The following is a 13,181-nucleotide window of genomic DNA, read 5'->3' on the forward strand; positions in this document are numbered from 1 at the left end:
AGCAGGGCAGTGGCCCTAGGCCAGCCACAGGGTGATTGCCCTAGGGAGAAGTATCCCCATCTCCACGGCATCCTCTCACTGCCTGGGGCAGCCTTCCCCTCTGGTGGGGGGCTCTGGTAGAGACCGGGTCTGAGACGGAGAGGTTACCCCCAAAGCCTGTGGGACATGACTGCGGATTTTGGGGTAGAAGCTCAAAAAACACCCTTCCCCTCCCCTGCTGAACTCTAAAATCACACTCAATGATCTAGTCCTTTGGCTTAAGATTTTGATCCAAGTTATTTTTTTTAATGGTACCATTTAAAATGGTTATCAGTTTTGCCCACCTCTAGTAACGAGGCAAAGCAAGCTGATCCTTCTCCAAGAGTCAGTTTTGTTGTTGGAGGTGAAGAAAGGCTTTCGAGTCCTGGGGTCTGGGGCCCATGAGTGGGTGGGGGAGGAGAGGAGGAGGGTGTTGGGGCAAAGCAGGGGGGAGAAGAAAGGAAAGGAGGGCAGGAAGGCAGGGGCTGGGCAGGCTGGGAGGGATGGGGCAGATCACCTACTTCTTGATTTGGGGAGGAGTTGATCAGAAATAACTAACCTGTGCCAAGACCCAGGTATAGCCGTTCACTCCCCCCTCTCCCGCCTCAGGCGCCTGGACCCCGCTCCTGTGTCTCCATATCGCCTTGCAGCAACAGCCCAGAGTGCAAACTTTCGTGAATAACGACCCCAAGTCTGGCTTCCATTCCGCCCTCGCCACCTGCAGCTGGGCAGGGGCTCTGGCCAGACAGGCGGGGGTTGAGGGGGTTGGCGTCCTGGAGGCGAGGACACGGGCCACGGGGCTCCGGGTCTATGCGCGGGACAGGGGACCCGGCCAGCGGGAGGCTCACCTGCAGGACACTGTGATCTCCACCTTGGTGGCCGGGATGCTGCCCGCCAAGGAGTCGAACTCGCTCAGCGACGTCAGGTCCTCGGGCTGCTCCATCGCTCACCGCGTCCCCCACCCCTAATTAGTCAAGCCCTGCGCGATTCACGCCTTCTCTGGAGCAGCGGAAACCCTGGGCTCTCCCCCAAGTACGGAGCCGAAGCCGGGCGGCAAAGGGAGGAGAGAGGAGCTCGAAGAGGGGGCGTGGGAAGTGAGAGAGGGAAGGGGGGAGGAAGGAGCGGGGGCCGCGGCTCCAAGACGGGTGGCGGGGAACGCGAGGAGGAGGCCGGGGGCCCGGCGGAGAGGGGCGAGGTGTCCGAGGCGCTGGAGCGCAGCGGGGCGAGGCGCAGGGGCGCGGGGCGAGGGCGCCGGGAGGGACGCGTGGCGCGCCGAGAGGGGCGTGCAGCTTCAGGCGGGGGCAGAGGGGTGCAGGAGAGAGAGGGGGCGCCGGGGTCCGGTGGGGCGCGGGCGGCGGGGGAGCCAGACCCGCGCAGCGAGGAGCCAGGAGCGCCGGGGCTGACTCCCTCCTGCTGAGTCTCGGCGCGGGCGGCGGCGGCGGGGCTGGGGACGCCGCTGCGAGCGCCACCTCCTCGGCTCCAGCTCCGGGCTCCGGGGCGTCCGGGCTGCGGGAAAATCAAATCTGCCTGGAGCCGCCACCTCCCGCCACCGGGCCGGGTTGCTTGCCGAGTGGTGAGCGCCGGAGGGGGCTCCCGCAGGGGCCGGGGCGGGGCCGCGGGCGGGGTCTGCGCGCCGGGCTGAGTGTGTTTGTGTGAGCGAGTCTGTGTGTGCGCGCGTGGCAGGCGTGGGGACGTGGCTCTAGATGCTGGGAGTCTGAGCTGGTCCTGGCCGTGTGCGTCTCCATCTGATTGGGCTCCCCACTCTCCACCCCCTCATGGGGGAGGGAGAGGGATGTGTGAACCAAGGGGCACCTGTTTAAGAAGGGTCTAAATGGGGCGCGGGGAGGGGGCAGGTGCAAAAGAGACTCCCACACGCATATACCCAGAGGGTTGGGGAGTTCTCTGTTGAGGGTTCCCCCATGGGGCGGGTGGGGATAGGTCTCCGTCCAGAAACGGACTACCACCTGGGGAGGAGCAGCCTCGGTTTTCTGGTGAGACCGTTAGGCCTACAAAAGGTCGGTGCCTGGGTTCGTCCCCATTACCTAGGGCTCCTGCCCGGCCTGGCTGCACCGAGTCAGCCACCCAAGCCACGTGCCAGCGCCCTCCCCATCCCTGGCCCGTGGTGACCACACGCTGAGCCAGCTCCCGGGTCTAGAAAATTCCACACCAGACTGAGAGGGCAGCCTGAGCCCCCCCCACCCCCACCCTCCTCCCCTGCTTCTAAGCCACCAACACGGAGTGGGCGCCTGTTGTGCACGGGGCTCTGATCCCTGCCCTGGGAGGGAGGGCGGCGGTGAGGCACCTCTCAGGCAGCCCTCCTCCCAGCCAGGCCGCACCCTGCCACCCCCCACCCCCCCTACCCCCACCACGCCGCTTGCTCTCTCAGGCCTGGGGTCGCAGTGAGACCCCTTGTAGCCCCTCCTCAGCCTGGGCCTAAACTATGCTGAGATGGAGCCTCCTCCTGACTCCGATGCGCCTAGGTGCGGGGGTGGGGGTGGAGGAGCGGGAGGGTCCAAGATCCTGAGACTGGACCCAGAAAAGCCACGCCTCTTGGGCCCTGTCTTTGGCAGCTGGGCCTTAAATGGTTAGTGGAGATTCTGCTTGAAGTCAGTTCCCAGAACGTTAGATACAGTCAGAGTCAAAGATAAATGTGAGAACACATTCCTCGGCCTGGGTTAAGTGTGCTCCTTTCAGCCATGGCACCGTATTGGCTGGTCACCTGGTACCAACAGCAAGGGGCAGAGGTGCTGGCATTCCCAGGACAGTGGGGCACAGCTGGGCAGGAAGGCCCCACTGCGGTTTGGTCCTGAGGCCTCTCTATGGGAGAGTACTTTGGGCCTCCTTTCTCGAGGGATACACAACAGGGTTTGGAATCTCTGTGGTCTTCAAATGCCTGCTCCCGCATACCGGTCCTGTCCTGGACACTGCTCCCAACGTCCTTGTGGAACATGTCATTCATTAATCCCACTAGTATTTACTGAGTATCTGCTCTGGTCTTGGCCTGTGCCAGGGCACTTGAGAAACCTCCTTGACAACAATGATATCCACCATTATATTTTCAAAGAGCCCTCCCTGTGCCAGACACAATACTTCATTTTTTAAAAAGGTATCACCTGGCCTGTGGTGGCGCAGTGGATAGTCCACCTGGAATGCTGAGGTTGCTGGTTTGAAACCCATGCCAGGTCAATGCCTCCCAGTCTTCCCTCACCTCCCATCTCTCCTCTCTCTAAAATGAATAAATAAAATCTTAGCCCTGGCCAGTTGGCTCAGTGGTAGAACATCGGCCTGGTGTGCAGGGGTCCCGGGTTCGATTCCCGGCCAGGGCACACAGGAGAGGCGCCCATCTGCTCCACCCCTCCCCCTCTCCTTCCTCTCTGTCTCTCTCTTCCCCTCCTGCAGCAAGGCTCCATTGGAGCAAAGATGGCCCGGGCGCTGGGGATGGCTCCTTGGCCTCTGCCCTAGACGTTAGAGTGGCTCTGGTCCCGACAGAGAGACGCCCCGGAGGGGCAGAGCATCTCCCCCTGGTGGGCAGAGCGTAGCCCCTGGTGGGCGTGCTGGGTGGATCCCTGTCGGGTGCATGCGGGAGTCTGTCTGACTGTCTCTCCCCGTTTCCAGCTTCGGAAAAATACAAAAAAATAATAAAAAAAATAAATAAATAAAATCTTTTTTTAAAAAAAGATATTATGCACATACCATAAAATTCACCTTTTAAAACTGCAGTTCAGTGGGTTGTAGCATGGATAGCTTTAAATTCTCGAAATAATTATAAGTGTGAGGTATTATTATCTACATTTAATAAACAAGGAAGCTGGCCCTGGCCAATTAGTTCAGTTGGTTAAGAGCATCATCCAGAAACAACAAGGTTGCAGGTTCGATCCCCAGTCAGGGCACACACACAGGAGGCAGCCAAAAAAATGCACGACTGAGTGGAACAACAAATGCTTCCCTTCCTCCTCCTCTCCCTCTCCCTTCCTTTCTCTGTCTCTCTAATAAGCAATAAAAATTAAGCCCTGGCTGAATAGCTCGGTTGGTTGGAGCGTCATGCCGGAGCATGGAGGTTGCTAGTTCGATTCCCAGGGCACGGAACATACAGGAGCAGCTTGATGTTCCTGTCTCTCTCTCTCTCTCTCTCTCTCTCCCTGCCTCTCTCAATAAATAAATAAATAAGGAAGGAAGGAAACTAATGTCCAGAGAGAGGCTAAGTAGCTTGCCCATGATCACCCAACTGGGAACTTGGCAGAGTGAGAATCGGACCCAGGCTGTTGAGACCAAAGCCTGGCTCTGTACAAGACACTTGAGTGCCTCTTCGGATGAGGCCAGATAATGGGGTGTCTTAAAAGCCATCTATGACGTTAGGCTATGTTGGGGAGGGCAATAAGGGGAGCCACTGCAGGTTGTTCAGCAGGTAAGTGGTGACATTGAAACTGCAACTCTATAACGGGACAACATCCGGAGCAGCAACCCCCGAGCCTCTTTCTAGAAAGATTCTGGACTTGTCTTTCTCTCCAGTCCCTCTTAGTCATAGCATTTCTACCGCTAGCTCTTTGGCAAAGAATTGTATTACGTACCCGCTCTGTGCCAGGCATTGTCCTAGGCTCAGAGAATAAAGATGCAAAAAGAGCCGTATCTGTCCCCAGAGAGTCCCCGGGATAGTGGGGGCCCTGGGACAAGCATGCAGGTCAGCCCCGGTGCCACGTGAGGTGTGCCGTTAAGGTGCTCAGGGCCCTGGGAACAGAGCAGCGTGGCGGGTGAATCTGCCCCAGGAGTGGGAACAAGGTAGGGTCAGGGGAAACTACAAGAAGGAGGTGATATTGAAGGGCATTGAAGATGACGTCTGCTTGGTCCCCCTAGGACCAGACCCTGGGAGAGAGATTTGAATGTGAGGAGTTTACCTGGGAGAGTAAGAAAAGGTCGTGTGGGGCGTGTGGAGATGAGACAGGGAAGGCCGCCAGCAAGGTGGTCATCTCGTCAGTTATCGTTGTGGGCAGCCAGGGCTCGTCCCCACCAAGGGGGACAACAGGACTCAGACGTAGCCTGCCAGAGGCATGAGGGAGCAGGGGATGGAGACACCGGCGGAAGGCAGCAATGGGCTCAGGGGCTGAGGGCCGCTTCTGGAGGGCGTTCATGCCCTGGCACTTCCAGTCCGACCAGCACAGAGCAGCAAGGCAGGCTCCGGACGCCAGAGAAAACTGCAGGCGCTGGCAGTGGGTGCCAGGCTAGAGCGCACTGGAGGGGTGGAGGTTAGGGCATCGGCAGGACGGCGGCTGCCACAGACAATGACAAACTTCTGCCTGGGGGACCAGGCTGAGCAGGCGCTCGTGGCAGAGAACCAGCATGATTAAGGGCCAGAGAGCAGTATTTGGGGACCCTGGTATGGCTGGAGCACAGGGTGAGGTCGCAGAGGGAGAAGATGAGGCCAAGAGGTGAGGGACTGGGATGTAAGGCCATACATAGTCCTTGGCCTCCTCCAGGTACTGAGACTTTTCAGAGGGGACATTGAAGAAAGGCTGGTCTGAAAGATACTTCTCGACCACATGGCCAACCAGTGAGCCCCGGAACACAATACTTGCTGGTCAGGCCCAGGGCAGAATGCTCACGGTCCTTGCTCCCATGACTGGCTCCTGGTTCGAAAGCAGTCCACGGGCGTTGCTGTTGGGGTGGGTCATTTCTCCTTGGAGGGATACTTCAACTTCCAGGTCAGTGATGTCCAGACAGGCCAGCAGGTGCTGCAGCCAGATTAGAACTAACCGTGGCTCCGGCCTACCCCATCTCGTTAACCAACACTCGTCCCTCTGATTAAGGACTGTGAGCACGGAACGGGCCATGCCCAGAAGATCCGGAATAATCAGCATCAGCGTTTTGCCCCTGCCATCCAAGACTGCAGACGCGCGCTCCTCTGACCCACTCCGTGGTGCTAATGACGGCAGAGCAATTTGGAGAGACAAGTCTCAGCATTGATAAGGAGAGGAAAAGCACCGCGGCTCCGGAGGCGGGGCTCCTCACGGGTGCCAGCTGCTGCCCTCCGTGTCCCGGGAAGCTGCCCTCCGATCCTCCTCCTGCTGGAGGCTGGGGATGGTGGGGGCAAAGGGACATGGAAGAGCAGGAGAAGGAATGCGCACGGGACCAGGAAGGAGGGGCGGCCCACGCTGCACCTTACTACAGACTAGAGAGAGGTGATCTTTACTGCCCGTAACTGCCACCCGGAGCCAGCCAGGGAGGAGGGGCGGCCCACGCTGCACCTTACTACAGACTAGAGAGAGGTGATCTTTACTGCCCGTAACTGCCACCCGGGCCAGCCAGGGAGGAGGGGCGGCCCACGCTGCACCTTACTACAGACTAGAGAGAGGTGATCTTTACTGCCCGTAACTGCCACCCGGGCCAGCCAGGGAGGAGGGGCGGCCCACGCTGCACCTTACTACAGACTAGAGAAAGGTGATCTTTACTGCCGGTAACTGCCACCCGGAGCCAGCCAGGGCACGCGGCTGGTGGAGCGGAGAGTGGGCTGGAACGGAGCCTCCACGTACTCCCCGGGCCGGGTGTCCTGGTGCAGAGACTACTCTGCCCCTCCAGACAGGGCAGCCCCGGCGAGAGAAGGGAGGACAGAGGGCATGGCAGGAACCTGAAACCACTCCGAACGTAAGGAAGTGGGTGAGATGCAGTGTCTGATTGCATCCATTAATAGAAATGCTAGAAGGGGCTTGGTTGGAGACCAGCTAGGTTAAACCCTCCCTTTTACTAAAAAGTTCAGAGAGAGGGAGTGACACCCTCAAGATCACCTGACTCTTCCCTGGATAAGAAACTCCACTAATACCCACAAGGTCAGGTACCGGAGAGCAGTGAGGAGCTGGCCGGGAAGGTGTGGGGAGAAGCCGTGTTCTGCTGGGTAGAGGAAGAGGCAGCAGCCGACCACAGGGCTCTCCACACTGCCAGCCCCGGTTCCTTCTGGAGGGTGGCAGTGTCGCTGGCAGGTGCCCCACCACCCCATCCAGAACCCCACGCTGTCCCTCCCTTGTCTTCTCCCAGATCATGGCGCCCAGCTAGCTCGGTCCAGGTTTCATCTGGACGAAGGGAAGCCCCAGGGCCCTCGTGCGGGTCCAGCAGCCTTTCCTGCCCCTGGGCTCCAGCCTCCCCACCCTGCCCTGCCAGGGCACCTGTCTGCAGCCCCTGGGCATGGCTCCCTCTCGCCCTTCTCATGCCTCCTTTTCCTTCCAGCCACTCACGCTTTTCCAAGAGAGGGAGGCCTGCCTACGGGCTCTGTCCCCGTCCCTTTTTGCTGACTTCTCCTACTTAATCACGTCTTTCTCTGCCCCTCACTGGCCTCGTGGGCCCTGCAGGCTCCCGTCTCAGGGCCTTTGTACCTGCTGTTCCCTTAGCCTGTCCGCAGTGCCCCCTCTGACCACACCACCTAACTCAGTGCTTCGTTACCCTCGTCCTCCTGAGCCTCCTTGATTCCCTCTCATAGCAGCATCCTTGTCTGTTTCCCCACTGGAACCCAGGGTTAAGCGGGCAAGTGTTTTTGTCTTGTTCGGTGTTGCATCCCCTGTCCCTAAGACAGTGCCTGGCACACAGTAGGTTCTCAATTTGTCAAATAGCTAAATGAAAAGTCCACCCCACCCCCAAGAAACATAGACCCCCCTTCATAACGTAACCCTTCAAGCAGGGCCTGAGTCCCGCCCCCTGCCCCCTCCACAGGTCCCTTGGCCAGGACCACAGAGAAGGGAAGGGATTCTTATAAATCTATTGTGTTTACTAAGAACCTGCCATAGAATAAGCAGAGCAGTAAGAATTTGGCACCCGCCACACCGTCACTACTCACTGTAAGTCATCGACAAACCTGTACTCCTCTCTGCCAGGGGCAGAGCTGGGTCCCTGCTGGGGGGGGGGGGAGATGAGGAGGCCCAGCCTCCCAGAAAGCTCCGTCCAGGGGAGCTGGAGCCCTCATGCTGAGTTTATCTTCTAGGAATCTGTAGAATAACAGGTATTCTCTGCTCCATTGTACAGATAAGGAAGCTGAAGTATGAAGTAGTTCAGGACCTTAGCTTGCCCAGGCTCAGACAGGTAAGTGGCAGAGGTGACATGTACATGCGGGCCTCTGTGGGTCCACGGCCCTGTGTCTGACACCTTGCTGCCTCCTTCCAGTCCTCACTCGGTCTGTCCGGGAGCCTCAGTGTCCCCCAATGTGGCCCAGGCCCTCGGCCCTCGTCCAGGACATGTGACCTGTGCTCAAGTCCTTGACCCTTCCACTTTCCACTATGTCCGACACAAACATCATGACCTGTCGGCACCCCCCCCCCCTGCATCTAGCCCAGTAGTTAGCTTGGTCCTGTTAGTTGTGGCATTAGAAACCTCACTGCTGCTCAGGACTTTAAAGATAATCCAACTCACCTAGATTTTATAGATCTGGAAACTGAGTCCTAAAGAGGGAAAGAGCCCTGGCCGGTTGGCTCAGTAACAGAACATCGTTCCAGTGTGTGGAAGTCCCAGGTTCGATTCCCAGCCAGGGCACTCAGGAGAAGTGCCCATCTACTTCTCCACCCTTCCCTCTCTCCTTTCTCTCTATCTCTTTCTCTTCCCTTCCTGCAGCCAAGACTCCATTGGAGCAAAGTTGGCCCCGGGTGCTGAGGATGGCTCCATGGCCTCCACCTCAGGCGCTAGAATGGCTCTGGTTGCAACAGAGCAATGCCCCAGATGGGCAGAGCATCGCCCTCTGGTGGGCATGCCGGGTGGATCCCCATTGGGCGCATGCGGGAGTCTGTCTCTCTGCCTCCCCGCTTCTCACTTCAAAAAAAATACAAGAAAAAAAAAAAAAGAAGAAGAATGAAGTAAAGAAATTAACTTCTTGGCAAGGTTATCTTGCCAAGAAGCAGCAACTACAGATTAAAAAAAAGAATGGAACTTGGATTAAAATCCGTGTCCCGGGTCCTTTCTTCTCTCACTACAACTCTTTCAAGGGACAGGTCCGCTTAAACTTCTGCTGATTGATGATCGCCTATGAGCCATCTCTCTAGGCCTTCCACAGTAAGATCTGGGGGGCCACACATCGCCCACCCCGCCACCGGCCTTTGCACCCAAGTGAAGCAGCTGCACTGCTTGCCCTGGCCTTTCCTCCTGCCACTTCCTCGCTGCCAGGCCCCAATTGTAACTATCTTGCAGGTATCACCTCTTCCAAGAAGCCAGCCTGGATTCTTCCAACCTGACTGCATTTCTCCTTCCACTGAACTCCCAAAACACTTCTTTTAGGTAGATTTTGTTTTTCTCCTCTTCCCTCAAGCAAGGAGGTGTGCTCGGAAGACTTTTGCCCTTGGCCCTTGGTCTTCCAAAGCCCAGGCCTCAGCCTCCCTCTCCTTCTTTTAGCTGGGTTTAATTACATCTGGATACATTACCCCCCAGTCAGCCAGTCTGCTCTTGGGCCTCCTGAACTCTCTCTGCTTGATATAAACCCATTTCCGCTTGTTTGAGCATCTTGGGAAATGGAGAATGAGTCCTCACATTTCTTCAGGAGCTTAAAAGCAAACTGTGGCCCTCCCCAAAGGTCCCGCCTCCCGCCGGCACACTTGACGCCTCCCTGATTGGCCCGCTCAGACCTGGGGTGTGCGTGGAACAGCTGACTTTTCACCCGAGAGGCCATGATCAATTCTGTTCCCAGAAACCACTCTCATTTCTCCCCTGCCGCCGGTGCTGCGAGGCCTAGGCCTCGGGACTCTCTGCCCCTCCCGCCTCAGGCTGCTGGGTGAGGGTTGGGGGTCTGGGGTGGGGGGCTGTCGCTTCACCCCGGCCCTCAGACTCTGCTACCTCTGCTCCTTAGCATCTCCCCTGTCTGCACCTGCACCGGCGCAGCCTGAAAAGCCGCTGCGGCTGAAACACAGCCTTTAAGCTCTGAAGTCATTTTTATGCCAAGCGGTCTGCATTTGCCTTCCTGGCTGCCCAGGAACACGGAAGCGCGCACAAAGTGTCACTGGGCCGGCAGGGCTTTCTGCAGACTCCGGAGTCCCGGTGGCCCGGCCCCGCCCCCGAGCTCACCTGCAGCTCCAGCTGCCAGCTGTGAAGTGACTTCCGGGGGCCCCATTCACTCTGCGCCCTGCCCTGGAACGGGGAGCACACCAGATGCGCTTCACAGATCGCCTCCTCCACCCCGGCTAGGGAAAGCTACCCCAATCCCAGGAAATACATGTTCCCTGGGTCTCCGGCAATTCCATCAGGAGTCAGGGCCAGGCTCGGGGGTCCGGCTCAGGGAGCTGCCGCCGCCAGCCTCTCAGAGCCCCCCACCGCCCCTCCCCCGCCACCTGCCTGGGGGTCTAAGTGCTGCGCTCTCTCCACCCCCGGCGTGGCTTTGAGCCCCTCATTGGATCTCTGCTTCCCCGATTCCCCCAGCTTAACCAGTGAGGAGAATAATACCCATACCAACATGGCCTCCAAGTGGGCGTGAGACCGGGATGGGCTGGGAGTTGCCTGGAAGAAAAATACCATCAGGAAACTGTCCAGGTTTAGACCAGAGGGGCCCCTCAGGTCTGGGCCCCCCACTCTACAGATGGAAAAACTGAGACTTAGGAAAGGTTATCAAGGTCACACAGGGACCTCTGGCTTGAAAACTAGTTTCCATCTTTTTGGAGCTGAAGGAGGGAGCAAAGAATGGTTAAAACAAACAAAAAGCCACCTGAAACCGTTCCTGGGGGAGTGTAGGGTCTGATGGAGGGTGACAGCAGACCCCAAGCTTGAAGCTCTCAGCCCCGCCGCGTGGGGCCTGCATCCACAAAGTGGACTCGTCTATGAAATGGACGTTGTGCCACCTAGTTCACAGGCCTTCCGAGGACGAAATGGAACAATATGTGTAAATCCCGGCACCTGGAATATTCCCCAAATACCAGAGTTCTTCCCTTTCCTTGTTTTATCTTTAACAGCATCGCAAATGCTTTCAAAAAGGGAGGCACAAAGGAAACATTTTCTCTTGGAGCTGAATGTTGCCGAAAAGACGGCTGTGAACCTGGGGCTCCCTTCCCCTTGGGGCTTTTCTTATACAGTGAATGTGAAATGGCCATTTTTCCCAGTCAGCCAGCGTAATGAGGAAGCAGAAATATTGCGTCTCCCCCGCCCCCGCTGCTTCTGCTGCGCAGAGCGCTTCCACAGGTACCGGGCCAGCAGCTTTTAATGGAGCTGCGGCCAGCTCTTCACGGAGAGGAAAGTGATTTCTATGTGATTAGCTGAGTGGTGAGGCTAATACAGTTATGACCCAATAAACACACTGATTAGGGTCATTTGTGCTCCTTCCCTCCCTCCCTCCCCGCCGAGCCCCGGCAGGTTTGGTGCAAGCTCGGCTGGGAAGGGCCTTGGAGACAGCTGAGGAAGGGGCCTCCCAGCCAGTCTGGGCTGCGGGCACTCTGGGACAGAGCCGCTGGTTGGACAGCCCAGCCTGGGAGGCAGGAGATTCAGCTCTAACCCCCTGCCCTGCCCCCCAGATTATCTTCTATCTCTGCACCCCATCTCTCTCCTCTGTATGTCAAAGGAGGGTATAAAAGGGCCGAACATGGGATCAGAAGTTCCCAGTTCGCGTCCTAGCCCCGCCTGTTACCAGCCATGCACCCTGGGGTCCCGTATGCCCATCCATTCATCAGTCTGCACAAGGCTTTGTGCTACTTGCATTCCGTCCTCAGTTGGCTCGCCTGCCAATGGGCATGATGACGCCCGCCCCCCTCGGAGGCTGGTTGGAGGGATTAAGAGAAAAACAGACGTAAGACGGTTCCACAAACCAGGGAACAGAGAAAGTGTAACAATAACTTTTCGTTTTCTTCCAAAGGTTCCTTCCGGTTGACTTTCTCTGATTCCATGGAAATACCTGCTGTCACCAGGCGTAAAAGAAGGGCTCCCAGATTACTGATTGAATAAAGGAAGTCAACTGTGAAGCGAGTTATGGAGCGGCTTGGAAGGAAGTGTCTCTATGATGCAGCATGCTCCAGGATCAGGCCCCAGGTCACAGGGGCTCATCCCCGCTCCTCCTCCATCCACTCAGGAGACAGCCAAGGGGGCCCTCCTCGGTCTGCGCAGCACCGGGCTCCCATTCCGGGTCGACCCCTCGCAGTCTGAGCAGTGGCTGGTTTTCTGCCTGCGGGGGTGGCAGGCCTGGCTTAGTTAGCATCATGGAAGGCGGCCCCCCAACTTCTGCCTTTCAGAGACGCTGGAAGGCGAAACTGTATTCACAGTGGCCTCTAGTGGCAAATTTCCAAAATACCACGCTAAATGGAATCACCTGGCAGCTGAAGGCATCTTCGCAGAATGACCTAGATTTAGAAATTTAGGGTTAAAAAGGACCTCGTTCTAATCTTGGCTTGATGAACAAGGAAACTGAAATTCCAGAGGGTCAAGTGGTTTGCCCGAGATCACACAAAGCCTCGTATCTCTCAGCCCACATATCTTACCCCCCACCCAAACTGGCCATCTGTGATGTCAGATGTAGCTGGGGATCATGAATTACCCATTGGGGAGGACAAAGGAAGAGCCAGTGTCTAGACCCAGCCAGCCTCAGAGTGACACCCTGACTCGTTTTCTTCCCCTGCACTTCGCTTCCCTCTTATCTGTTGCTAGAACAGACCCCCGCCTGGTATTTACCTACAGAATTGTAATCTACTTGACGGCAATAGGGCTCCGAGGTCGTGAAGGGACCTGGTGGCAGTGGACTCCGCCACTTAGATGATCGTGCACATTGCAAGAATGTAGTGCTCTCGTAGGGCCCACGGTGACGGCTCAGACCGACTTGAGCAGCTGGGGATAAGGATCCCTCCCCTTGGGCAGGGGAAGCTATTTTGACATATTCCGGAGACACAATCCAAAAATGAATCCAGCCGAGGACTTTCCTGTGGGTTTAGCGGGAAGCCTGGGTTTGGAGACCTGGGGCGAAGTCTTCTGCTGATGGATCTCAATCTTTTCTTGGCAGAGAACAATCCCGTATTTGATCCATTCGGCCGTCACTCCGAAGAATGGCACACGTGCCAAGGGGACTCACGGACGGGAATATGACAAGGCCTCTGCTCCCAGAGCTGGGCCCAGAGTGAGCGGGAGGTGTGCGATGCCAGGCTGCTGGCATGCTGGGATGCGGGCTGGGAGAGGCGTGGGGTGGCTTCAAGGGTCACTCGTCATAGCAACAGCAGTTTTCTAAATGCCGGCTCCCATTC

At 57.4% G+C, this 13,181-nt stretch overlaps 1 protein-coding gene across 2 annotated transcripts in view; it reads right to left on the reverse strand.

The window, feature by feature from the left end:
* Positions 1-1,519, reverse strand: part of CPNE5 (copine 5) — a 97,896-nt gene extending 96,377 nt beyond the window's left edge. For both annotated transcript variants that reach the window (XM_066237848.1, XM_066237757.1), the window contains exon 1: positions 867-1,519. In XM_066237848.1, the coding sequence (XP_066093945.1) occupies positions 867-961 (95 nt within the window). In that variant the 5' untranslated portion in view covers positions 962-1,519. The remainder of the gene's footprint in view (positions 1-866) is intronic.
* Between the last annotated feature and the right edge of the window lie 11,662 nt (positions 1,520-13,181).

Source organism: Saccopteryx bilineata, chromosome 1, assembly GCF_036850765.1.
Source record: "Saccopteryx bilineata isolate mSacBil1 chromosome 1, mSacBil1_pri_phased_curated, whole genome shotgun sequence".
NCBI lineage: Eukaryota > Metazoa > Chordata > Mammalia > Chiroptera > Emballonuridae > Saccopteryx > Saccopteryx bilineata.